This window comes from Plasmodium gallinaceum, assembly GCF_900005855.1.
Source record: "Plasmodium gallinaceum strain 8A genome assembly, contig: PGAL8A_v1_21, whole genome shotgun sequence".
NCBI lineage: Eukaryota > Apicomplexa > Aconoidasida > Haemosporida > Plasmodiidae > Plasmodium > Plasmodium gallinaceum.
The window spans coordinates 353,996-381,401 of record NW_021628323.1 but is presented as its reverse complement, the minus strand read 5'-3'; the positions used below and the strand labels follow the sequence as shown (position 1 = coordinate 381,401).

General features: G+C 18.8%; 7 protein-coding genes across 7 annotated transcripts; 3 read left to right on the top strand and 4 right to left on the bottom strand.

Annotated features, from left to right (window-relative positions):
* Window positions 1–641: 641 nt before the first annotated feature.
* Window positions 642–2,498, top strand: PGAL8A_00030800 (conserved Plasmodium protein, unknown function; the record flags this gene model as incomplete). Its single annotated transcript, XM_028674305.1, has 8 exons — window positions 642–727; window positions 915–1,082; window positions 1,175–1,225; window positions 1,300–1,356; window positions 1,441–1,575; window positions 1,651–1,727; window positions 1,869–2,140; window positions 2,361–2,498. 8 exons carry the CDS (start codon window positions 642–644, stop codon window positions 2,496–2,498), a joined length of 984 nt encoding a protein of 327 aa, XP_028530672.1.
* A 221-nt stretch (window positions 2,499–2,719) lies between these two features.
* On the bottom strand, window positions 2,720–4,832 carry AsnRS (asparagine--tRNA ligase, putative; the record flags this gene model as incomplete). The annotated part of the gene is made up of 2 exons (XM_028674304.1): window positions 2,720–4,359; window positions 4,550–4,832. The coding sequence occupies 2 exons, from the start codon at window positions 4,830–4,832 to the stop codon at window positions 2,720–2,722; spliced, it is 1,923 nt and encodes a 640-aa protein (XP_028530671.1).
* Window positions 4,833–5,356: 524 nt separating this feature from the next.
* PGAL8A_00030600 (conserved Plasmodium protein, unknown function) lies at window positions 5,357–6,349 on the bottom strand (the record flags this gene model as incomplete). Its single annotated transcript, XM_028674303.1, has 1 exon — window positions 5,357–6,349. One exon carries the CDS (start codon window positions 6,347–6,349, stop codon window positions 5,357–5,359), a length of 993 nt encoding a protein of 330 aa, XP_028530670.1.
* A 2,120-nt stretch (window positions 6,350–8,469) lies between these two features.
* RNAPI (RNA polymerase I, putative) lies at window positions 8,470–17,023 on the top strand (the record flags this gene model as incomplete). The annotated part of the gene is made up of 3 exons (XM_028674302.1): window positions 8,470–16,273; window positions 16,539–16,655; window positions 16,929–17,023. The coding sequence occupies 3 exons, from the start codon at window positions 8,470–8,472 to the stop codon at window positions 17,021–17,023; spliced, it is 8,016 nt and encodes a 2,671-aa protein (XP_028530669.1).
* Window positions 17,024–17,983: 960 nt separating this feature from the next.
* On the top strand, window positions 17,984–18,605 carry PGAL8A_00030400 (conserved Plasmodium protein, unknown function; the record flags this gene model as incomplete). Its single annotated transcript, XM_028674301.1, has 2 exons — window positions 17,984–18,172; window positions 18,345–18,605. 2 exons carry the CDS (start codon window positions 17,984–17,986, stop codon window positions 18,603–18,605), a joined length of 450 nt encoding a protein of 149 aa, XP_028530668.1.
* Window positions 18,606–19,635: 1,030 nt separating this feature from the next.
* Window positions 19,636–21,285, bottom strand: PGAL8A_00030300 (leucine-rich repeat protein, putative; the record flags this gene model as incomplete). Its single annotated transcript, XM_028674300.1, has 5 exons — window positions 19,636–19,832; window positions 19,919–20,354; window positions 20,451–20,613; window positions 20,944–21,115; window positions 21,213–21,285. 5 exons carry the CDS (start codon window positions 21,283–21,285, stop codon window positions 19,636–19,638), a joined length of 1,041 nt encoding a protein of 346 aa, XP_028530667.1.
* Window positions 21,286–21,994: 709 nt separating this feature from the next.
* On the bottom strand, window positions 21,995–26,422 carry PGAL8A_00030200 (chromosome condensation protein, putative; the record flags this gene model as incomplete). Its single annotated transcript, XM_028674299.1, has 1 exon — window positions 21,995–26,422. The coding sequence occupies one exon, from the start codon at window positions 26,420–26,422 to the stop codon at window positions 21,995–21,997; it is 4,428 nt and encodes a 1,475-aa protein (XP_028530666.1).
* Window positions 26,423–27,406: the final 984 nt, after the last annotated feature.

The window sequence follows — 27,406 nt, the reverse complement described above, 5'->3', positions numbered from 1 at the left end:
TTTTTTTTTTTTTTTTTTTTCTTTTGTGTGTAATTCTTTAACAACCTTTTATTAACCTATGAAAATTTTTTACTAGTTCTCATTTTATTATTTTAATTTAAAAAAAAATAAAAAAAAAAAAAAAACAGAAAAGATATAAAAATAGGATTTGGAAAAAAAAAAAAATAAAAAAATAGTATGTGAAAAGTATCTTTAATATATTGATATTTTCAATTAAGAATTAATTCCCTTTTTTATCCTTTTTTTTTTTTTTTTTTTTTTTCCCTATTATATTATTCTAGTTTTTATTAAAATATTAATATAAATATGATGATATTTTAACTAAGTATGTACACCATCACTAAATTGTGTTATTTCTAACAAATTCCCAATTATATATTAAAATTATTATCTTTAATTTTTTTTTAAATTGAAAAAAATTTTATATTATATTTATAACTTTTAAGATATATGTTTTTTGTTTATTTTATTTATTTATTTTTTTTTTTTTTTTGTAAAATTAGTATTAATTTTTATAACTTGTATTTCATATATTGTAATCTTTTTTCTTTTTTTTTTTTTTTTTTTTTTTTTTTTTTACATAATTAGGATTCAATTAATTGTTGTTAATTTCTGTTAATATAAAAAACGTTAAAACAAAAATGAGACATGAATTAAGTTCTATATTTCAATCTAAAAATTTAGATGAACAATCTTTTAAACAAAATAATGATTATTTAAATAACAAGTAAACATAGAAATATAATATCATTAAAAAATAAGTTTTAACATAAGATTAATAAATATATAAATTTATTATTACTATCCATATACTAAAAAAAAGTTTTTCTTGTCGTAAAAATTAAAAAGTGTTGTAAAATAATTAATATTTTACTATATATATATGTATATATTTTTTTTCTTTTTTATTGAAGTGAAGCATTAGAAAGTTATCTAAATTTTTATTCATCACCAGGTTTTTATGTTGAACCGGTAAATTTTGAATTAAATCCTTTAAATGTTGTTGATATAAATAACTTACTTGGTGATACTGAACAAAATGTTTTTAACAATGTTGATTTAAAAAATTTAGACACATTAGAGTAATAATTTTTAAGTAAAATACCTTTTATTATTAAATCTTTTTATATATAGTGTTTTTTTTTTTTTTTTTTTTTTTTTTTTTTCGTTATAGAAATAACACAAATGCTTTAAATACCAGTGCAACTGATTTTAAAGAATATAAGTATTAATTTTATATTTTTATTATTTTTTTTTTTTTTAATTTTTTTTTATATATAATTTCTTTCTTTTTTTAAGAAATGACAATATAAATATTACATCTGAAAATGTGTGTGATTTTGAAAAAGATTTCAAGTAATATTATTTTAATCATTTTATTTTTTTATTTTTATTTTTTTTTTAAATACAAATAATTTAATAATATATTGTTAGTTTAAGGCAAAATGTTGAGTATTTTGAAATTGAAAAAAATAATAATCTAGAAGTTGAAAATGAAACTAAAAATGCAATAATAGAAGATGAAGAAAATCTTGAAATTAAAGAAAACGAATTAAACCACCAAAATTATTTTAAGTAAAAATATTAATATAACTTTTTTTTTTTTTTTTTCCATAAAAAAAATAAATAATTTTTACTTAAAATATCTAGCCTTATAAATGAAGATAAAAATAAAAAAGATAATTTCGAATTAAATGAGTCAAATATACTTCCTTTAAGTTACACAAGTTTAATTAAAAAAAAGAAAAAAAATTCTCTAAATTTTATATAAATTTAAATTATATAATTAATAAAAGTGTTGATATTTACCTTGTCTTATGTTAAATATATATTTTCTTTTTTTTTTTTTTTTAATTTTTAACTATTAGACGAAAACGAAATGATGTACAATGAATGTGCTTTAACAAATGATTTCTTTGAAACAATTGAAAATATAAACACAAAGGTGTTTGAAAAATACAATAATTTAAAAGATATGACTGAAAATTTAATAGATATTATAAACAAATCAGAATTTGAAAAAAGGATAAATAATCTACTAGATTTAAGTGATAATAATTCAGAATTGATTGATAAATTTAAAAAAAAAAGTGAAGATTGCATTCGTCAATGTCGCAAATTTGAAACAACCTCTGAAAGTGTATTAAAATTATTATATGAAAATATATAATTTTTTTCTAATTTTCATTTATTTTTAATATATATATATATATCTTTTGAAGTATTTTAATGATTTAAATGTACATTTATAATTTTAATTATATATCTAATTATTTCTTATATTTTTATAAATGATAATATAATACCAAGTAAATATTTATTCTTTTATGTTATTTCTTTTGTTTTTTTTTTTTTTTTAGTTAATTGGTGAATGTGTTAATACATTAGCTCAGACGAGCATTTGTTATGCTGAATGGGTTTGTTTACATTCCTTTGAAATGGATTCAATTGATAATGACTTAAAAGAAATACAATTATTTATTGAAACTAGTCAATAATAAATCAAATTTAAAAAAAAATTTTAATTTTTTTTTTTATAACTTAAATTTTTATTTATATAATTTTAATTTTTTTTTTTTATAACTTAAATTTTTATTTATATAATTATAATTTTTTTTTTTTTTTTTTTTTTTTTTTTTTTTTTTATAATGATAATATATAAATATATAAATATATATATAAATATATTTTTTTGAAAAATTGAAAATTTGAATGTTTTTTACATAAAGAGAAAATTAGGATATCTTGGAAATGTAACAATGTCTTTTATATTATTAATTGATGAAATAAACATAATTAATCTATCTATACCTAAACCAAATCCAGAATGAGGAATATTACCATATTTTCTTAGTTGTATATATGGTTCATATAAGTTTACATCTAATTTTTGATTGTTCATTTTTTTCTTTAAAGTATCTAGATGAATTTCTCTTTCAGATCCTCCTACAATTTCTCCTATATCTGGAAATATTATATCCATACATGATACAGTTTTTTTATCTGCATTTAACTTCATATAAAATGGTTTAATATTATCAGGGTAATTTATTATAACAACAGGAGATTTAAAATAGTCATTAGTTAGAAATTTTTGTTGTTCGAAAGATAAATCTATACCCCATGATAAGTCAGAAGAAATGTTTTTTTCTTTTAACAAATGAACAACTTCATCATAAGTTATTATCATAAACTTCTGGTTTAGAACGTTTTCTAACTTTTTTTTTAAATTTTTGTCATGATTTTCATATAAATATTCAATTTCTTCTGATTTGTATAATGCAAATTTAATCATTTCTTTTATATAATCTTCCGATAGTGAAATAATATCATTCAAATTAGAAAAAGGAATTTCAACTTCTAACATAAGAAATTCACTTAAATGTCTGAACGTATTGGATTTTTCTGCTCTAAAGGACTGATTAATTGTAAAAACATCACCAATAGAACAACATAAACATTCTAATGCCAATTGACTTGAAACATTTAAATAACATGGTTTTTTAAAAAAATCTTTTTGGTATATATCTTTTTCATTAAAATTATTTTCATTAAAATTATTTTTATTAAAGTTATTTTTATTATTTATATTAGTATTGTTAGCATTTGTTTTATTTTCATTCTCTTTATTAAACAAGGTGGTTGCATAAAATAATTTCCCTGCTCCTTCACAATCAATACTTGTTAAAATAGGAGTATTAATATAAGTAAAATTTTTTTTTCTAAAATAATTGAAAGTTTCATAAATTATATCAGATTTTAATCGAAATATACTACTGTACAATTTTGTTCTCCCTCTTAAATGTGGAAAATTTCTCAAATATTGTTTTGTATGATATTTTTTAGATATCATATAATACTCATCTTTGTTTTTATCATTTTTAACTATATTCTCTTTTTTATCATTCTCTTTCATATTTTTAATATCTTTATTCATAATAAAGTTATTATTATCGCTATTTCTAACATTGGAATATGTATGATCGTTATTTTCCTTTTTATTATAATTATTCTCATTTATATCATTTATAGATTTAAATAATTTTACATAATGATTCTTTGATACATCATAAACACATAATTCTATTTTCTGATTTTTTCCAATTGAAGATTTTAATTCTCCTACACATTCTATTGAATCATCAGTTGTTGTTTTTAAAATCTCATCATAATTTAAAATATTTGCGTCAATTATTACTTGTAAATTCTTAAAATAAGAACCATCATTTATATCAATAAAAAGAAAACAATTTTTTCCTACAGTTCTAACTGATTTAATCCATCCACATATTTTAAAATTTTTTTTTGATTCACTTTTTATATCTATTTTAAATATATCTCTTATTTTTGTTCTTTCAACTATAAAATTTTAGGAAGTAAATAAAAAAGTTCAAGTAATAAAAAAAAAAAATTAGTTAAATTAATTTTAAGTTGCACATAAATATATATATATATATATACACATTCTATACATAAAAAAAAAAATTAATTTCCTTTTTAATTTTGTGAAATCAAATAATTTTTTTTTTTTTTCTTTTTTTTTTTTTACTATCTCTTAATGAACATAAAAGATTCTTCAATTTAGGTTTATTAAAGGTAAAGTTATTTTTTATACTTCTTTTAGAAAAAGAAAGCATTTGAATATTATTTTTTAAAAAGGATATAGTGTTTATAATTTTCCTATTACATTTCCATTCGTTCAATAAAATATTATTTTTCTTCAATCTGTTAATAGATCTATTTTTTATATTTATTTTTTTTTTTTTAATACATTTAACAAATAAAAGTAAAAATATAAATAAATGAACTAAATTAATAAAATGGATTCTCATTAAAAAAGTGTCATAATTAAAAAAAAAATATTACAAAAAATTAAATGCTTTATCCTTCTTTTTACTACTTTTCTCATAATATATCTTTATATATTTATGGATTGATATGAAGAAAAATATAATAAATAAAAAAATAATTTATCAATTTTTTTTGTTTAAAAATAATATGTCTCTTGGTATTATAAATTAATTTATTAATTATTAAATGAAAAAGTAGATAAATGAAATTAACNNAAAAAAAAAAAAAAAAAAAAAAAAAAAATTAAATATTTTATCTGAAAAAAATGAAAATTATATTCTTAATAAAAAGGCTTTTTTTTCCTCCCCTCAACAGATTATTAATCAAAATAGATAACAACAAATGAAAATGCAAAAAAAAAAAAAAAAAAATGTTGACATATTATTTATATACACTATTAAAAAAAAATTTATAATTTTGAAAGAATATAAAAAAAAAAAAAAATACAAAAAAAAGGATAAAAAAAAAAAAAAAAAAAAAAAAATTTATAAAATAAATATAAATATTACGAAACAAAATTATCAGACTTAGAATATGGCGAAAAAACACGATAAATTTTTTTAGAAAGGGCTTTACCTAATTTTCTTTCTCCATATGAAGAATTTATTATTATATCTTTTAAACATTCTTCATCATTTATTTTTTTAAAGTGCCTAATCAAATCAAAAGGAGTTTTAAAAACTTCAGCTATTTTTTTAGAAATATCTTCAGATATACCACTAATTTGCATTAGTTGAGAAATCCAAGTAGAATAATTTTTGTTTTCATTTGTATTGGAATTTGTTAATTGGTTTAAACTTAATGGTTTAACTTTGAAATAAGAGTTAGGTTTTCTAATTTTTGATTGATATAAATATTTGCAACATTTAAAAATATATTTATTTAAATGAGTTATGTTATCTAATTCTACCGAATCAATATGATAGCGTACTAATAATGCTGCAATGAAACTATCAAAATCTTTATTATTAATTATAATATTTTCATTTTTGTTTATATTTTCAAATTTATAATTTTCTTTTATGTTAGTTCTATCTAAAATTTCTCTTATTCCTATAAATATGCACATAATTCTAACATTTTTATATTCTTTTTGTAACTTCTCAACTTTATGAAATATATTTTTTTCTTTATCATACTGATACTCTAAATAATTTTCTTCAATTATTATTAAAATTAAAGAGAGAACATATTTTTCATCAATTTTAGTATCTTCATAATAGCTGGTATCACTTTCTTCGTGTAATGAAATTTTCTCACTTTTTTTTTCATTAATCAAAGTAAAGTGTGATTTATAAGAAAAATTTGTATATATAAAACATACACTATCAAAATGTATTGAAGGTTCTTGTATTTCTTTACTATCATAATTTAACATATTACTATAATTTGTATCATTTTTATCATTCTCTTCTTCATTTTTTAAAAAAGATTTTAAAATTTCATAATGTGTACTTAATTTTAAATCATTGCTAAATATTATTTTAATTTCATCCATTTCCAAAAATTTTTTTTTTTTTTTAATCCCTTTTATATATATATATATAAATTTAACTTTTTTTATTTTTATTGAAAGGACAGATTTATGTTTTTTATATATTTTTATTTAGTCAATTATTCATTTTAAATTCAACTTTTTTTTAAATAAAACATAATGTAAAACAACTGTAAAACTTAATAATTTTAACTTGATAAATTTTTATTATAAAACTAGAAAAGGAAATTAAAATAATATAACCAACATAATAATAATATGCTCATTCATCAATAATACCACATTTAACAAGCATTTTTAATATAAATAAAATAGTTGCATTTAAAAAAAAATAAATAATTTTTATTAATGATACTTTCGTATTAAATTTTAGAAATATTACTTTTTATATGATTAATTTTATTAAAATATTCAATTATATTTATTTTATCCTTTTTTATTATTGTTATTTATATTTTTTTTTTTTTTATTTTTCTGTTTTTTTTTTTATTACTTATAAAACTTTATGAAAAATTATTATTTCTTACAATAATAAAAAAAGATAAATAATATAAAGTACATATTTTCTTATTTTTGTATATAACCTTAAATTTTAAACTGATAGTTATTTAATTTACATTTTTCTTTCAAAAATATTAGTTAGTATATTTTGTTTTTTTTTTTAAATAATGATATAAAATATTTGACATATTGTATTTTTCTGTTGTCTTTTATTATTTATTTAATAATCTATCTCAAAAAAAAAAAAAAAAAAAAAAAAAAAAGAAAAATAAAATAATAAAATATATGTTTATATTATTGTAATTAAGTTGAAAATAATAAAATATATGTTTATATTATTGTAATTAAGTTGAAAATAATAAAATATATGTTTTTTTTATTGTAATTAAGTTGAAAATAATAAAATATATGTTTTTTTTTATTGTAATTAAGTTGAAATTAAAAAAAAATAAAGTTACTAATATATATTTTTTTGTTTTCATTTAATATATTTTACGATATAAATTTCATTCTTGAAAATATCTATAGATTAAAAAGAATAACTTAATTTATAAATGCATATAATTAAAAAGAAAAACTTCGTATATTTTAATTCTACAAAGATGAAAATTTGTCATTAAAGATAATACTATTTATAAGAGTATTTCTATAATATTTTTTTTAAAAAAAAATTGATTTTTTCTATTTACTAATTTTCGCATTTAATCTTGAATCAGATTAATAAAAAAAAGAAATAATGAAAAAAAATTAATTTTAAATAGTTATAATTTTATTATAAAGAAAATAATTTTTTTACTTAAATTATTTTTATGATTTAATACTTCTTTCTTTTTTTAATAATTGAAAAAAAAAAAAAGAAACCTTAAAAATTTATAGAAACTTACGAGTTATGAAAAAAAAAAAAAAAAAATTTAAATCTTAATTATAAAACAAATATAATACGTTTTGACTTAACTTTTTTTTTTTTTTTTATACATAATTATAGTTCTTTAAGGGCATCTAAGGAAAAAAAAAAAAAAAAAAAGTTTAATGAATAATTTGAATATATTTTTTGTTTTTTCCTACTTTTTTAATTGCTTTTAAAAATTTATAAATTCACATTTTATACATAAAAATATTATATGTTAAATAAATGTATTAAGCTATTTTAGTTATTTTTTTTTATTTATTTTTTTTTTTTTTAATATATTACAACATTATTCATAGGTTCAATTTGTTTATTATACATTTTGTTAATGTTATATAATTTTTTTTTTTTTATATTTATTCATTTTATATGCATAAATGAAAAGAATATTATTTTATTTACATGATTAATTTGTTTATTATTTATTTATTTTATTTTATTTTTTTTTTTTTTTTTATTAATTTTATGAATAAATAAGAACATTACATTTGCTGTAGGATCTGCTATTTAATATTATATTTTTAATATATAATTTTATATTATATATTGTACGACATTTTGTTAATTTTTTTTTTTTTTTTTTTTTTTTTTTTTTTATAATTTATGCAAAAGTAAAAGAATTGTCAAGATGAAATAATAAAAAAAAAAAGAAGAAAAAAAAAAAAATTATAAAGAAAAAAAATAAAATAATATATTTTAATGTGTTTCTTTTAAGATGTATGATATAAATAATGCAAGATGTGTTGAAATAAAAAGCGCAGAATTAGATGTATTAAATAGTGATGAATTAAAAAGGATTTCTCTTGGTAAATATGAAAATGAGCATTATGAATTTGAAAAAGTACAAAAAAGTGGAGTAACAACGAAACTTTACTATGATCCTAGATATGGGACAATTGATAATAAACAAATTTGTTCTGTTTGTTTTGAGAGGCATGAAAATTGTTTTGGTCATGTTGGCCATTTAGAATTTGTTTTACCTTTATTTAATCCTTTATTTTATAAAGAATTGCAAGAATTATTAAATTTAGTATGTTATAATTGCTATAACTTTTGTTGTTCTGAAGATGTAATATTTTTATTAAAACAGGTTTTTCAATTAAAAACACTCAATGAAATAGAAAGTACCAATAAACTTATTTATAAAGAAAACTGTGATTATGAATATTTAATTAGTGAAATAGAAAAATTATATAAAAAAATATGTAAAGATTCGGATATTTCTCTGGAAGACATAATCGAATCTATTAGTGATGAAGATGAAAGTAATACAGATAATAATTTGCATAATAATGACAATGATAATTTAACTACAAAAGGAAAAGAAAAAAATTACTTAGAAGAATTATCAGAAATAGACAACAAAGAAAATAACAAATTAAAAGAAAAAATTAACAAATATAAATTTGATGCTAATAAATTAGCTTATCAATCAAATTATAATTATGAAGAATATCTTATATTAAGTAAAACGATCAAAATGCATATGAAAAAAAGTAGTAAATGCTATTATTGTAAATTTCACAGAAATATATCAGCAAAAATATCGCAAAAGAGAGATACCATCAATTTTGTAGGAATTTATACAAAAAACTCTTTTTTTAAGAAATATTTTCCAAAAATGAAAAAAAAAGATGATGACAGTTTTGATATAAATGAATATGATGAGTTAAATTATGAAAGTGAAAATGAAGAAAAAAAAAAAAAAAGAAAGTTGGATGAAAGTGATCATTTTGTGGATATTAATGAAAAATATACCAATAATTTCAAAGATTATACATTTAATGAAAAAATGAAGAAAGAAATGAATTCTGATTCATCTATTGAACATTCTTTGAATAACAATGATAATAATATTTATGGAAATATTGATAATAATTTAAATGAAAGAAATACTTCATTTTCAGAAATGCTTGATAATTATAAAAAGCAAAATATAAAAGAAAAATGCACTATTCGTTTATTTAGTTTTCAAGTAATAGATATACTGAAAAAAATATTTGTAAAAAACAATAAAGAAATTATAGATTTGTTGTATCCTTTTACAAAAAAAGATGGTTATAAAATATTTTTTTTATATGACATGGGAATAAGTGCAAACAGATTTAGAAGTAGATATAGAGGTATGCATAAAAGAACAAAAATGGCTGGTACTTTATGTAAAATTAATAATTTTTTAAACTTATGTTTAAATGCAAAAAAAGAAATAGACTTTGATTCTTTATTAGAACATAATAAAAAGGAATTAACTTTATATAAACAAATGTTTTCTTTACTTTCATTAAAAATTAGATACAAATTAAATAATAATATAATGGATGATGATACTGAAATAACAAAAATGGAATTTTTAAAATGTTATTCATTGGTGTATCATAATAAAAGTACTTATATAAATATTCTTTTTAGTAGTTTACAAATAGGAGTAAATACTTTTTATGATAGCAATCTTGCAGACAAAATAAATAATAGGAATATGACAAATATTGGCATACGAGAAATTTTAGATAAAAAAGAAGGTATTTTAAGAAAAAATATTATGGGAAAAAGAGTAAATCATTGTGCTCGAACAGTTATTTCACCAGATACGTTTATTGAGACAAATCAAGTTGGAATGCCATTAGAATTTGCTAAAGTATTAACTGTTGATGAATATGTGACGCATCATAATTTAGAATATATAAAAAAGTTAATAGAAAATGGTCCACATATATATCCAGGTGCAATTAGTTATAAAGATTCTAAAGGAAGAGTATTTAAAATATCTCATGATTATGAACAGAGATTAAAATTATTAAAGCAGTTAGATAACATTAATTTTAGAAATGAAAACTGTTATATTGTTCATAGACATGCACGTGATGGAGATATAGTAATAATGAATAGGCAACCTACTTTACATAAATTTTCTATAATGGCTCATTATATAAAAATATTTGAAAAAGAAAAAATTTTCCGATTAAATTACGTTAACTGTAGTTCATATAATGCAGATTTTGATGGTGACGAAATGAATATGCATTTGCTACAAACCCCATTAGCTAGAGCGGAAGCTAGCCATTTAATGAATTGCGATTTTCTATTTACTAGTTTTAAAGATGGATCTCCACTAAGAGGGTTAGCACAAGATTTTATCTTAGGAGGTTTACATCTGACTTCATTGGAAACCTTTTTGAATTATGATGAATACTGTAATTTGTTGCAATGTTCTTTAAATTGTTTAATTTCTCAGAAAAATTCTTTCTTCTTTAAAAAAAAAAAAAACATGCACAAAATAGATGATACTACTACTACTACTAATAATAATAATAATAATAATAATCAAAATACTCCATACAATAATAAACAAAACTTCAATTCTTTTAGTGGTAATAATGTAAAAATAACCAATTACAATTATTTAGATCCATATGCAAATATTTTAAATCAAATAAATTTTAGCATAGTTACTGATGAACCAGCAATACTTTTTCCAAAAAAAATATGGACAGGCAAGCAATTAATAACAAGTATTTTAAAAACGATTATTGATAAGGTAGCTGTAGAGACTTTTAACAAAAATAATGATAATGAATTTATGAAAAATTATAAAGGAATAAATTATACATCAAAAGCAAAAACTTCAGCAGAGTTGTGGTCTTTTGATCCTGTTAAAGAATGTGAAGTCATTATTAAAAATTCTGAATTGTTACAAGGAATTCTTGATAAGTTTCATTTTGGTGCAAGTTCAAATAGTCTTATTCATTTGTGCTTTGAGTTATTTGGACCTAAAACTGCTGGTGTTTTGTTGGATTGTTTTGGTCGTTTGTTTATAAGTTTTTTACAACTTCGTGGATCTAGTTTAAGTCTTTATGATTTTATTTTAAACAAAGATGCTAAAAGAGAAAAATCCTTAATAAAAAAAAGAATTTCCTTCACTGGATTTTATTTACAAAACCTTTTTGTTCATTCTATTGCAAAATCGTTAAATGCAGATATTAATGATATGAATTCTTATGCGAAGAGAAAAAAGGAATGTAATAATGAAAAAAATGACATAATTATTAACAAAATGTATGACTCATATAAGAAAAAAGAAGAAATTATAAGTTATTTTGAACAAAAAAAAGGAAAACAGTTGAAATTAAGTAGTAATTCAAATAAATATATGAAAGAAGAAAAAGAAGCGAATTATTCGAAAAAGAAAAGTGATATTCTAGGTAGTATAAGTAATTATAAAAATATGGATAACATGAAAAAGGAAAAAGAAATGGAATTAAAAAAAAATTATGGAGTTACAGATGATAATATACTAAAAGAAAAATATATAGACCTAAAAGAAGAAAAATATTTCATAGCTTTATTAAATAAAAAAATTGAAGACATTTGTGCACAAAAAATAAAAGAAGAAAAGGGTACATTTTTTATAAATAATGAAAATACTAGTAACTTAGATGATAAAAAAAGAAGAGAAATGGATTCATCTGATAGTGATAATATATTTAAAAGAAATTTTACTTTATATGAAAAGTATATAAATAATAAAGATGATATATATAATTGTAAACAGGATGAAAAAAAAGATTCTATAATTTTAAATACGGTAATACACAAATTGTATAATTCTATTAAGGAGCCTTCATTTTTTAGTAATCCTACATTTACAGGAAAAAAAATTATAAAAATTATTGAGAAAATTCTTGATTTTTTAAAAGAAGCAAAATGCAATAAAAGACTAAAAATATTTATAATATTCGAATTGTTTCAAAATAAAAATATAATGAAATATTTTCCGTCATTGATGAATTATTTACATGACTTTAATTATGATTTAAGTAACGAAGAGATAATAAAAAATGTAGTAAATAATATTTATTTCGAAGAATATTGTCCTACATCCCCTTTTAAAAATCCTATATCATTAAATAAAGATAATATAATAAAAAATAAGGATGAATATAAATTAAATAAATTTATTAATTTTTATGAGAGTAGTATACATAAAAAAGAGGACGATGCTTATACGAAAAAGGAAATTACTAATAGTGTTGATAATATTAGTAATAATGATGATTATGAATTAAATATAAAGGAAATAAGTCTTCATGATAAAAAATTAATAAAAAATTGCTTAATATCAAGTTTTCCATCATTTCTCTTAAATGATGATATATGTAATTTATCATATAACGACAAATATCAATATTTTGAAGAATATTTAAAGGTTAAAGAAGAAAAAGAAGATGGTTATTTTAAATTTTATGATATGAAAGATATTTTTTATAAAATGGAATATCTAATAAATAATTTTTTTTCTTTAAATAGATTTGATTTTGATACTTTAATTGATTCTTTATTTCAACCATATTTATGTAGAGTATCATCTAGTACTGATCATTTGATAAACATGAATAATTTGATTAATAAATTTTTAAATAATGGTTTTAGTAATATGATATTTACAGGTGCAAAAGGAAGCAAAGTCAATTATTCTATGATTTGTGGTATATTAGATCAACAATATTTAGAAGGAAAGAGAGTTCCTAGAATGAAATCAGGAAAAACACTTCCGAGTTTTCATAGGTATGATTATGGTGCTAGATCATGTGGACTAATTACTGATTGCTTTTTAGAAGGATTGAGACCTCAAGAATATTTTTTTCATTGTATGTCAGGAAGAGAAGGATTAATAGATACAGCAGTAAAAACAGCCAAATCTGGTTATATTCAAAGATGCTTAATAAAATGTATGGAATCTGTAGTTTTACATTATGATGGAACGGTTAGAAATGAAGACAATTCAATTATTCAATTTTTATATGGAGAAGATGGTATAGATCCTTCAAAAACAGCTTACTTAGATTCATCAAATGATTTGCTTTATAATTACAATTTATCATTTAGCAAATATTTAAAAAATAATGTTCATGAAAAAATATTAAATAATGAAGATATATTTCAAAATCATATAAGAAAATGGAAAGATGAAGAACCCGTAATTTGCCATTATAATCCATATACTTTTATTGGGAGTGTATCAGATAAATTTAATAAAAAATTAAGTAAAACTTTTTTCAATAATTTTAATTTTCCTAATTATCGTGATTTACCAAAAGATTTTGATACCTTGTCTACATTACTTTTGAAATCAAAATATTTTAATTCTTTATGTAATCCTGGTGAATCCATTGGAATTTTAGTTGCTCAATCTTTTGGTGAACCTGCTACTCAGATGACTCTTAATACATTTCATTTAGCAGGTACAGAAAATGTTACTATGGGTATTCCAAGGTTAAAAGAAATTTTTCTTACTTCAAAATTAACATCTAAACCAATGATATATGTACCAATAAAAATTGAATTGAAAACCAATGACATCAATAAAATGAAATTATATATTACCAACATTGCTGATAAAATATTAAACAGCTATAAAAGTATTTGCTTAAGTGACGTTGTTTATGGTGTTGGAGTAGAAAGAAAATTAATATTAAAAGAAAATAAAAATAATGTCCATTATATTAATGGATCTGAATTTGATGATGAAAAAGTTAGTAGTAATATTGATGTAAATGTACAAGTAGCTAAAATAATGAATGTTCTTAAAAATGTTAACATAAGTTTCGATTGTAAAAAAGAATGGAATTATGAAATTATTATTCAATTTGAAAATCTTTATCATTTTTGTAAGATATACAAACAAATATCTATTCCTTTTATCCTTCATAAAGTTACAAGTGCTATTCTTACTTCTGTTCTTAATAAAATTCAAGAGAGTCTCATATTTCATAACATTAATAGTATTAGCTCATTTAACCATGAATACTATGATGAGTTATATGATTTTATTAGCAAAAAATTAGTTACAGAATTTAATTTTAATGTGGAAAAATATGAATATAAAGATGATGAAGGTCAAATAAATGCGAAATTGAAATATATGGCTAATGAAAATAAAACAGACAAATCGGGTGATAAACAAAATGACGATCAAGATGATGTAAATGAAAATTATAGCAATTTACAAAATAAAAATGCATATAATAATAACGTAGGTGATTCTAGCTATAATGGTAAAAAAAATAAAGAATTTAATGTTCATTCAGATATAGAAGATAATGATATGTCTGAAAAGGAAGAAAATATTTATAAAGGAAAAAAAAAATGGGAAGGAGAAACAGAATCAGAAGCTGAAAAGGAGGAGGAAGAATCGGAATCAGAAGAAGGAAAAGGAGATGAGAATGAATACGATGAAGATGATGTGATTGATAGCGAAGTTGAGAGTGAGAAAGATGAAGATTATAATGAAGAAAATAAAAACAAAGTTGAAAATGAGAAATATGGAAATGATGATGATGATGATGATGACGATGATGAAGATGAAGATGAAGAAAAAGTTGAAGAGGAAAATAAACAGATGAAGGAAAAAGATAATATATTAAATAATAATAATGTATGCAGGTATGAAAAAGATATGTCTAAATTAAAAAACAGTAAAAATACTAAATCGGATAAAAATAAGAATGAAAAAAATGATGAAAATGTTAACCTACATGAAAACAGTTATTTTACTAATAGAAATTCAAGTGATGAATTAAAATTATCCGAATCTTCCAATGATTCAGGCACTGTGAATTATTTTTCTTCAGAAGCTAGTGTTACACATCATGTTTCAGTTGAATCAGATGATTCCAATAATATAAAAGATAAAATATGTGGTGAAAATTCTCATCATAAAAAAAATATATTGGATAAAAATAAAATGAAGACAAAAGAAAAAATTAAAGCATCAACAATAACAGGATCAACGACAGTTTCATCACCAGCAACGTCAACGATATCTACTCCAATAAAAAAAATAGATGAAGATACAGAAGAAGAAAAAAAAGATGAAGATGAAGAGGAAGAAGAAGAAGAACGAAAACAAAAAGAGAAAGATGAAGAAGAAAATTTTACAAAATCATTTGAAAATATGTTATATAATTACAAAAATAACATTAATTTAGGTGATTCTGAAAGCGATGAAGATGAAGAAAATGGAGAAAAAAAGAATGAACAGAAATTTGTTAAAAACATTATTGATAAAATAAAAAGTAGTTTACTTCGTTTTGTTAAAAAAATCAATTTTTCTCCTATTACTTGGACTTTGAAATTTGAAGTTGGATGGGATATTAATTTTTTTCCTTATCCCATTGATTTTTTAACTTACTTAAAATCAGAAATTTCGAAAGAAACATTATACAAAGTAAAGGATTTAAATAATCCAAAAATATTAAAAGGAAAAGATATAACTCATAGCGGTTCAGAATATGAGTTACAAATAGAAGGAAAAAACATATACAAATTATATAATATTAAAGATAAATATATTGATAAAACAAAACTATATTGCAATGATATTTATGCAATAGTAAAAACTTATGGTATTGAAGCAGGCAGATTATGTATAACAAAAGAATTGAAAAAAGTTTTCGATGCATATGGTATTAAAATTGATTTTAGGCATTTGTCATTTATAAGTGATTTTATGACTCATACAGGTAAAAAAAAAAAAAAAAAAAAAAAAAAAAAAAATAATAATAACAAATAAAAATAATTGTATAGCATTATATAAATATATACAAATATAATTAATTTATATTTTTTTTTTTCACATATTTTTATGTAAAATTATTTAAATTATTCTCTTTTTTGTGTTTTTATTTTATTTTATTTTTATTTTATTTTTTTTTTTCTCTCCTTTATGACATCTATTTTATTATTTTTTTTTTTTTTTTAATATGATTTTTCCTTATTTTTTTAAAGGTGATTTGAAAGCATTTAATAGACATGGAATGGGGAATTTTCGAAATGTTCTTCATAAAATGAGTTTCGAGTGTGCAACAAATTTTTTAATACAGGGATGCGTACATAAATCAATTGGTAAAAAAAGAAAAAAAAAAAATAATTCATTTTCTTTTATAAATATATATATATATATATATATATATATATACATGTTATATATATGTTAAATTGTCCATTTAAACATTACATTATAAATTTTTTGTACATAAACTGTATTACTATAGTGTATATCTCACATTTTCTTTTTCTTTTTCTTTTTTTTTTCATTTATGCAAATGTTTTTTTTTTTTTTTTTATATATGTATAATTTTTTCTCTATATTTATTATTCTTTTATCTTTTTTTATAGATCATTTATCAACAGCATCAAGTAGTTTATTCTTTGGAAAACACATAAAAGTAGGTACCAACCTAGCTGATGTTATAACATGCATAGGAAAGTAAATGTATTTTAATATAAAATAAAATTTTTTAAAATTTTTTTTAATATTTTGTAATATAATTATAATATTATTACTTTTTTTTTTTTTATTATTTTATTTCTTTTTTATTTTGATTTTGATTTTTATTTTTTTTTTTTATTTCTTCTTTTTCTTCTTTTTATATATGCAACAAAATTTTTATAAAGATAAATTAAAAAATTTTATTTATCCTTTTTTTAATAATATTCAATTTAAATGAAACTCACTTTATAAACTGCATAATTAACAACAAAACATTTTTCTTAATTATCTTTTTAAAACAGTAAAACTTATAAAAAAAAATATAATATAAAATTAAACAAGATTATACTATTAAATTTTCAATATATATATATATTTTTCTTCATTCATAGAAATTTATATTTAAATCAAAAATATTATTTTTAATACTATAATGAAAATATGATATAATTTTTAAACATAAAAAAATATAAAAAAATTCTAAAAGGGAAATTTGTTATAATAGTTTAATTATTTTATTAATACATTATATTTTTATGTATCTAAAACATCTATATCTTAGATTAACTTTTTATGTAGCACATAGTTTAGCAGTTTTTTTTTTTTTTTTTTTTTTTCTCTTATATTTTTTAATATTTATAATTATATATATATATTTTTTTCTATAATTTTGAAAAAATTTTAAATATAAACATTTAGATTATATATTTTATATCCATTTATATTATTAACAAAATATTTGATTTAATATAGAAATTAACCTTGAAGAAAAACTAATAGACGCAAAAAAAAAAAAAAAAATAAAAAATGTAAGTTCAGATTGAAAAAAAGGATTTTAATATATATTTGAAATGGAATAAAAATAAAATAATTTAACATTGGAAAAAAGATAAACCTCTTTTTTTAATTTTTATGACTTAGAATTAAGAATTAAGAAATCTTAGTCATAAAATAAAGCGAAATGAGTGAAAGAGATGGGGAAATTCATAAGGAATATAAGGAGGAAAATATATTAGATGATAAAGAAAAAGAGTTTAGAGGTAACCAAAATGAACTAAATGAAAATGATACTAAAAATAAAAGTGACAGAACTTATATAGATCCTAAAATGTATAATAAATTCAAGAATGATGGTTCTTTTTTAGAACAGGTTTTCATATTGCTGAAGTTTTTTTTAAATTAAATAAAAATTATATAACTTATTCTTCTTACCTTTCCAATTTATCCATACTTATTTTTTTCATAATTCTTTTTTGTGCCATATTCATAAAGAAATAATTAAATTTATTTATTTTTTTTTTTTTTTTTCCTTTTATATTTAGGTATTAGCACTACAAAAAGAAAAAAAAGTAAGAAAATCAAAAACATCAGAAAACTCAGAACCAAAAAAAAAAAAAACAAAAAAAAAGGATGTGGAAGAAAAAAAGGAAAAATCATTAGATTCTAATGTGAAGGACGAACAAGATGATGTTGAAGATGAAAGAGAAACACAAATTAAAAATGAATATATTGAAAAAATAAATAAAATGAAGGAACAAGGATTTTTCACTGATAAGGGAATAGGAGCAGGATTAGTTAAATAAAAAAGAAAAAAAAAAAAAATAGAAGTAAAAATAGAAATTATTTTTTCTTTTTAAAATTTTAAAATAATTAATTTTAATAAGTATTATTTTAATTTTTTTTTTCTTTCATAAATCATTTTCATTCTGTAAATCTTTTTCTTAAAAGGTAATATTTAGAAACTGTTAAAATCTCAATATTTTTTAAAGAAATTTTTAAAAAAATAATTTTCAACATGATAAATCTGTTTCGTTAAAAAAATACTCCTATTTATTTTTTTTCTTGTTTATTCTTTTTTTTTTTTTTTTTTTTTTTTTTTTGTTTATATGGTAGTTGTTAAATTTCTCTTTTAATATTCCATATAAGATATTGCATATTTTTATTTTTGCTCGAATTTACTTTAAAAATATTTATTAGAATAATAAACTAATAATAAAAATTAATCATATTTTATTATATTTTATATATTTATATATTGAGGTATATAAAAAATGATTAATCTTAGAAAAAAAATGCCAAAAGAAAAAGATTTTTCTTCTAAAATTTTCTTAATAATTGTTTTTTCTTTTCTCATAACTTATTTTTTTTTTAAAGTAAAATTAAAGAGAGAATAAAACCAGTAGTATCTTTATTACAGAAAACTAATAGTATAATGGATAATAAAAATATAAATGTATTATATATAATAATACTGAAGTGAAAATAATTAATTTTTTATATTTTTTATTTTTTTTATCATTATTTTATATATTTATATTAATTATATTTAATTTTTTTATAATTTTGTATACATATATATATATGTTTTTTTATTTATATATTTGTTGTTTTTAAGTTTGTCTATTTTTCATTTTATTATATCGTCATATTTCTTTATATTAGTTCCTTTTTTTTTTTTTTTTTAAAGTAATTATATTTTTCATCAATATTTCTTTTTCTTTTTCCTTCTCTTTTTATTTTTATTTTTATTTTTTTTGTTCTTGTCTTAAAAATTTTTTAAGATTATAATTTTTATTCAAATAATCAAAATTTAAATAAAAGTAAATTATTTATTTACACTTTTTCACTTTTCTTTAATAAAAAAGTATGAAATTTTTCCCTTAAATTTTTATATTTTTCTATTTTTTTTTTTTCAAATATTTTTTTAAGTTCATTTTCTTCCTTTAAACCTTTTTTTAAAAATATTTGTGCCAAACAAATATCTTCTTTTTTTATTTTCTTGTCGTCAAGAAACACTAAACGGGGGATATCTGCGTATAATATAAATATATATTGTTATTATTATTAAGTAAAATTTTTTTTTCATTGTTTTGAATTTAGTAAATTTAGTTCATACTTGCAATCAAGTATTTTGAAACATATTTAATTTCATTTGTGAATGGATTATTTTTTATAAATAACGTTCTTAATTTTTTTATTTTTTTAATTAGTATAATGAACTCGCATAAAAAGGAAAATTTCTTTTTAGTTACTGAATCCATTTCTTCTATTTTCTGATGATACTTTATAGAATCAGAATTTTCATTTATATTTAATTCTTCATCAAAATTTTTATAAAAACTAAAAAAATCAATTTCTTTGTTTCCATTACCAATAGACTTCATTGTATTTTCTTTTTTTATTTCTGATGTACTTTGTTTTTCAACATAACTATCTATGAATTTTTCGCAGTCAGATATACTTGATATTTCATATTTACTACTGAAACTTATATTATTACCAGAAATATCTAAATGGGAAAGATTTTGAAGTTCACTAACCTCTTCAAGATCCTTAAAAAAAAATAAAAATACATTTTTTAAAACATTTAAAAAAAAAATAAGCGAAAAAATATAAAAAGAAAATTTAAAGGAAATATTTAGTATTACTATAATATTTTCAATTAAATTATTAGATATATTTAAGGTTTGTAACAATTTTAAATGCTTTAAATTTTTAATTGTTTTTATTTTATTATTAGACAAATTTAAAATTATTAAGGAACTACATTCAATATTTTCAATAGTGCTTATATCATTGTTTTGTAAATATCTGAATTTAATATAAACCAATAAAGGTTAAAAAAATAAACATATAAAATATATAAATATATATATATATATATATATTAAAACGTTATTACTTCTTTCTATATTATTATTGTTATAAATAATCTAATGAAAATTAAAGCATATATACATTACACTACTAATATATAATATATCATTATAAATGCAATGATTATTACTACTTATTTTAATAGTTTTGTGTTTTTAACAAATTTCATTAATTCTACTACTAAATAATTATAATAAAAATACTGATATATTTATATTTTAATATAATGCTTTTTTTTTTTTTTTTTTTTTTTTTTTCTTATACAATGCTTTTAAATTTGTTAGACCATCTAAATTTTGTATTTTTTTAATACAATTATTATTTATATATAAACATTTTAAATTTTTAAATGTTGATAATCCATCTATATTATGGAACCCTTTCATATGTAAATACAAAACATTATTTAATTCATCAGTTTCATATAAATTATTTTCTATAAGTTAAAAAAAAAAAAATATTTATTCATTCATATTAGCTAATTTTAAATTCTTTATAATTTTGATGAAATTATGATAAAAGAAAATTTTAACCTCTACATATTTTTTTAATAATTTTGTAATTCATTATCTTTTTATCATCTAGAATTATATTATTTTCCTCCATTTTGTTATATATTAAGTTTTTTTTTTTTTTTTTATATAAATAATTATTTAAAATGGATTTAATAAACTCTTAGAATTTTACTTAATGAACAAGGATAAATTATTAGTTATATCAATGTGTGAAATAATATATATAGCTATATCTTTTTTTTGTTCTCATTTATATACATGTTAATTCACTTATAAATTACATTACAGTCACACAATAACAATTAATAGAAAAAAAAAAAAATAGAAAAGAAAAATTATTAACAGAATAAAAAATATTAATATAAATGTAAATCTAGTATATTTGTAAAATATGGAAAATGTATAAAAATTTAAACTTTTTAAAAATAAAATATAGACAAATAATTTGAGAAATTTCTATAAAAAGAAGAGATTTATTTATTAAAAAAAAAAATAAATAAATAAATAAATAAATAAAGTATTCTTCTTGTTAGAATTTTTTTTTTTTTTTTATAGAAAAAAAAAATAATATATAAAAAACGGCTCGTTTATATTCAAATATTTTCATACATTTTTCCTAACTAAAAATTTAAAAATATAAAATGAGAAATTTTTTTTTTTTTTTTTTTTTGCTAGTATTCATTTGTGTGCATATATTTTTTATTTGTTTATTTATTTTTTCTTTTAACATATATATATATATGTACATGTACATGTACATGTTTTTTATATTATTTATTCAAAAAAAAAAAAAATAGTAATTAATATTTTTTTTCCTCTTGAAATTTATTTGGGTTAAGAGTTATACATTTGGTTATATCATTTGTTTTGTAAATTCCTATCATTCTATCACATAATTCAAACATTTGATTTCTTAAAGAAATTACAATAAATTGAGCATCGCTAGTCTTTGTTTTAATATAATGAGAAATAATAGAGACATTTTTAAAGTCAAGAGCTGCATCAATTTCATCCATAAAATAAATAGGATTTGGTTTAAAATAATGAAGAGCAAAAACTAATGCTAATGAGCTTAAAGTTTTTTCTCCTCCTGATAAGTTTTGTATATGTTTCCAACTTTTTTTTGGGGGTCTAACTGAAAATAAAATTCCTTCATTAAAAATTTCTGAAGAATCAATTATTTCTAATTCAGCGTCACCACCTATTGCAATCATTTGATACATTTCTTTTAATTTAACTGAAATAATATTAAATGCTTTTAGAAATTCTTCTCTTCTTTTATTACATAAACTATCATACACTTTTTTAATTTTATCTTTTTCTTTTTTTGCCTTGTTTACATCTTTTCTTCTTTTTTTGTACTCATATAGTTTTAAATTATAATCTTGAAAAATTTTTAAGTTGGGTGCTTTCTTTTCTAGTATACATAATTTATTTTCAAGTTTTGATTCTATATCTTTTTTATTTAATGATTCTAATTCTTCATTACTTAAATTAATATTATCATATTCATTTTCTATTTCATTAAATTCTTTGTTATCACAAAAAATATCCTCTAATTCTTTTAATTCATCATCACCTTTTAATTTTTTTTTTTTTTTTTTTTTTTTTCTCGAACATTTTGAATTATTATTATCGTTTAATTTTCTTTTTTTGTTATATTCGTCATTAATATTACATAGCATTTTGTTATCTTCTTCATTATTTTCATTCCTATCACATTTAATATTATGATCCTCTTCTTTATTTTCTTCTTCTCTATCTTTCCTTTTTTCTTCCTTTTCGTCTTCTTCTTGGTCTTTCTTTTCATCTTCCTCTTCCTCTTCTTCATCATCTTCATCTTCTTCTTCTTCATCTTCTTCTTCTTCATCTTCCTCTTCTTCATCTTCCTCTTCATCTTCCTCTTCATCTTCCTCTTCTTCCTCATCCTCATCCTCATCCTCTTCCTTTTCATCTTTTCCATCTTCCTTATTTTTTTCGTCTTCATTTTCTTCAGTTTCCTCTTTGTTCTCACCTTTTTCTTCATTTTTTTTTTTTTTTTTGCTTAATAACTCATTTCCTTTTATATCACATATTAAATTTTCTTGTATAATCTTATCTGATTCCTTAATTAATTCCAAATATTCATTTATTTTCAATTCATAATGTTTATTTTTTGCCTTAAATTGTTCCATTTCCTTTTCAATATGCTCAATTTTATATACAATATCAACGTTTTCTAAATCCTTTTTAGATATACTTTCATCTATTTGCTGTTTTTTTTTTTGATTTTCTTCAATTTTTGTTTGCAGTTCATTTAAAATATTCGTTAACTTTTCAATTTCTTCGTACACTTCACATCCTTTCGTTTCAATACTTTTTAATTCATTCTCTAATTCTTTTTCATTGGCTTCATATTCTTCAATTTCCTCAGTGAATTTTAAAATATCTTTATCACTCTTTTCTAAATTGGCTAAAGCATTTACCTCTTCGTTATTATGTTTTTCTATTTCATCTTTTAATATATTTAATTGTCTTTCAGCATTTATATATTTACTTTTTAACTGTTTTTTTTTTTCTCCTCCAACATTTTGTAACTCTTCATAATACTTTTTTACTTTATTTTCTTGAGCTTTGAGAATAATTTCTATTTTACTTTTTTCGTTATTTTTTTCTTCTATTAATTCTTTTAATGATTTTAATTCTTTTTCTTCCTCTTCAGTTAATTTAGGGGTTTCCGAATTTTGTAATTGATCATCGATATCTTTTAGCTGTTTTTTATAATTATCTATTCTTTTTTTTGCTATTTCAATTTTACATTCATTATCTTCAATGAAAGTATTTAAATCTTTAATATCACTTAATAAAGAATTTTTGTTTTTTTTTTTTTCATCAATATTTTTATTTAATTCCTTAATAATTTTCTCTGAATTTAATAAATCGGTTTCATCATATTCACTAGTTTTAATACTACTAACATTTCCTTTTAAATGTTTATCTATTCCTCCTCCACATATCCTACCATCATTTTCTATTAATTCTCCATTTAATGTCACCACTCTTTTTTTATGAGAATAACCAATTACATGAGCTTCATCTAGATTATTTGCTAATAGTGTTTCTTTTAAAGCGTAATAAAAGCAAATTTTATATTTCTCATTTTTAAATTTAATAAAATCAATTAATCTATGCACATTTGGTAGAATAGGTTTATAATTTTCCTCATTTTTTATCATTACGTTCAATAAATTTTTTTCTAAGATTGATAAAGATAACACATTTACTCTTCCTAAATTTTCTTTTCTAACTTCTTCAAATAATAAAACGGCATCATTTGGATTTTCTACAACAATCAAATCAGAGCAATTATTTCCTGCTATAATAAAAGCTTTTTCATATTTTTTATCAATATATCCTAAATCCCCTAACATTCCATGAATTCCTTTAATTTTCGTTTTTTTTAAATTATATATAAATTCATGTAATTTGTTTTTAGTTTTATCTGTGATTACTTCTTTTTTTATAGTTTCATATTTTACATTTTCTTGTATTAACTTGTCATTTAATTTCTCTATATTTTTTTCTAATAGATCTAAATCATTCTGCTTTTCCTTTAATACTTTTTTTTTTTCTTCATCTAATTTTATCATATGTTTTGACTGTATATCCTTTTCTTTTAATTCATTTAATATTTTACTTTGAAGATATTTTAAATTTTCAATATGAGTTAAGTATTCCTTCTGTTTTTTTTCAATGATATTACATTTATTAGTGCATTCTGAAATGCTTTTTATTAAAATATCATAACTATTTTGTAAAGGAGCTAATTTTTTTTCTTCATTAGAATATATTGTATTAATCTGATCTGTTTCATGTTTTATTTCTTCATTATATTTTTCTAATTCTTCTTCACATATTTCTAATTCCTTTTCCAATGTTGGCAATTTATTTTTTTTTATTTCACTCAATACTTTTTGTTTTTCTTCTATAATTTTTTTATATAACGGAATTTTTTTTTCTTTTAATTCTTCTCTTTTCACGTATAAATTTTGCATTTTTTCTACAATAACTAATAATTCTTTTTTTATATTTTCATCTTCAGTTGTTAGTTTTTTAAATTCATTATCCGCTTTATTTTTTTTTCTCATAATGTCTTCTTCTTCATTTTCTAAATTACTTAAGGTAATATTCATATTTTTTCTATCTTCTAATAAATTCTTATATTCTTCATTATGATTATCTCTTTTTTCAATATAACTTTGAAGCTCTTTTTCTTTATTTTCTATAACTTTAGATGATTCATATTGATCTTTTTTATAAATAATAATATATAGTTTGTAAGTATATTTCTGCAAAGAAATAAAATATTTTGCTTCTTTTTTTGGTGCTGATAATTCTTTTAATTCGTTGTATACATGTTTAAGTCTATTAACTTTTTCATGATAATTTTCTTCACTTTTTTCTAATTTTTCAAAATTTTCATTAATTTTTTCAATATATATATTTGTTCCAATAATATCTTCTAAATATTCTAATAATCCTTCTTCATTTTTATTTCCTTTTGGATTCATTTGAGCAATTTGTTCTACTTCTCCTTGTAAAATTAGGAATCTATTATTATTTAAATCAATTCCTTTTTTATATAACAAATCAACAACTTCTTTTTGATTAACTACTTTGTCATTTATTCTATATTTCGATTGATTATCGATAGTAGCTTCCCTACTAATAATGAAATTATCAAAGTTTTTTTCATTATCATAAGTGTTATCATATTCTACTTCCTTTTCACAATCATCGTCATTTTCATCAATAGTTTTAAAATAAATTGATACTTTTGTATAATTATTATTCATTGAATATTTTGAATTATGTATAAGATCACTTAATTTATTTTGTCTTATTTTTTTTGCTCTTCTACCAAATACAAAAAGCATAGCATCAATTATGTTACTTTTACCACTACCATTCGGTCCAACTATACAACTAAACTTTTTATAAAATGGACCAATTACTTTTATACCTGAATAGCTTTTAAAATTTTCTAATACTAATTTTTCAATTATTATTCTTTTACTACTTTTTTTAATATTATTAACACTTAAAATATTTTCATTTTCTCCCTTTTCTTCTATCTTACTTAATTCATTTCCTTTTTCTTCTGTATTTAATATACTTAGAATGTTCATATCATCTTTTTGTTCCTCATTTATATAAATATTTCCATTTAATTTTATATCATCTTTCATTTTTGTTATCTTTTTTTTTTTTTTTTTTTTTAAAATACATACATTTGCTAATATATACTTTTTTAATTATATAAAACATATGTATACCTGTCTATTATGACAAGTATCTTCTTTTAAAATATTTTATAATATTTCTAAAATTAATACATTTGCTTATTTAATTCTTTTTTTTATTATTTTTTTTTTTTTTTGTAATTATTTTACAAAACTTATAAATAATTTATTAAATTTTTTAAATCATAATTTTATTATAAATATTTCTTATTATTAAAATTTTTTTTTTTTTTAATTAATTAAAATTACTTTCATTTACATTATTTTCTACATATTTATATATGGAAATATTTTTATATTTATTTATATTTTCTTCATTTCATTTTTTGTGTGCACCTTTTATCTTTATATAATTATACACATTTATATATTTAAATTTAGGTATTTTCTTTAATATATCAATTACTGTATTTTTTTTTTAATTTTTTCTTATAGAATTTATAATCATATGTATTCATGTATGTTTTTTGTATTGCTCTTCTTTATTTTATTGTCTTCTATAATTTATCAAAAGTTCTTCCAGTATTTCTTCTCTAATATATTTTTTTTTATTTTTATTTACATCTGTAAATAAAAAAAAAAATAATAAATAATTAAAAACTTGTAAAATTTAGCTAAAAAAATATATTGCTATTATATTAAAAAAAACAAAAATATGCAAGATTTTATCCATATTTTTAGTTAAAATAAATCTTAAAACAATTTTGAAATTAAAAAAAAAAAAATAAAATAAAATAATAAAAAAGATTAATATGTTGTATATTAACAATTTCCTTTTTAATAATTAGAAATTTTTTTAACTTTGTTTTTTTTTTTTTTTCTGTTTTTTTTGAAAAATATACTTTATGATACATTTAAACTTTTATATTATTTGATTTTATATACAATGTTAAGTTTTTAAAGATTATAAGAAGAATAACATTAAAAAAA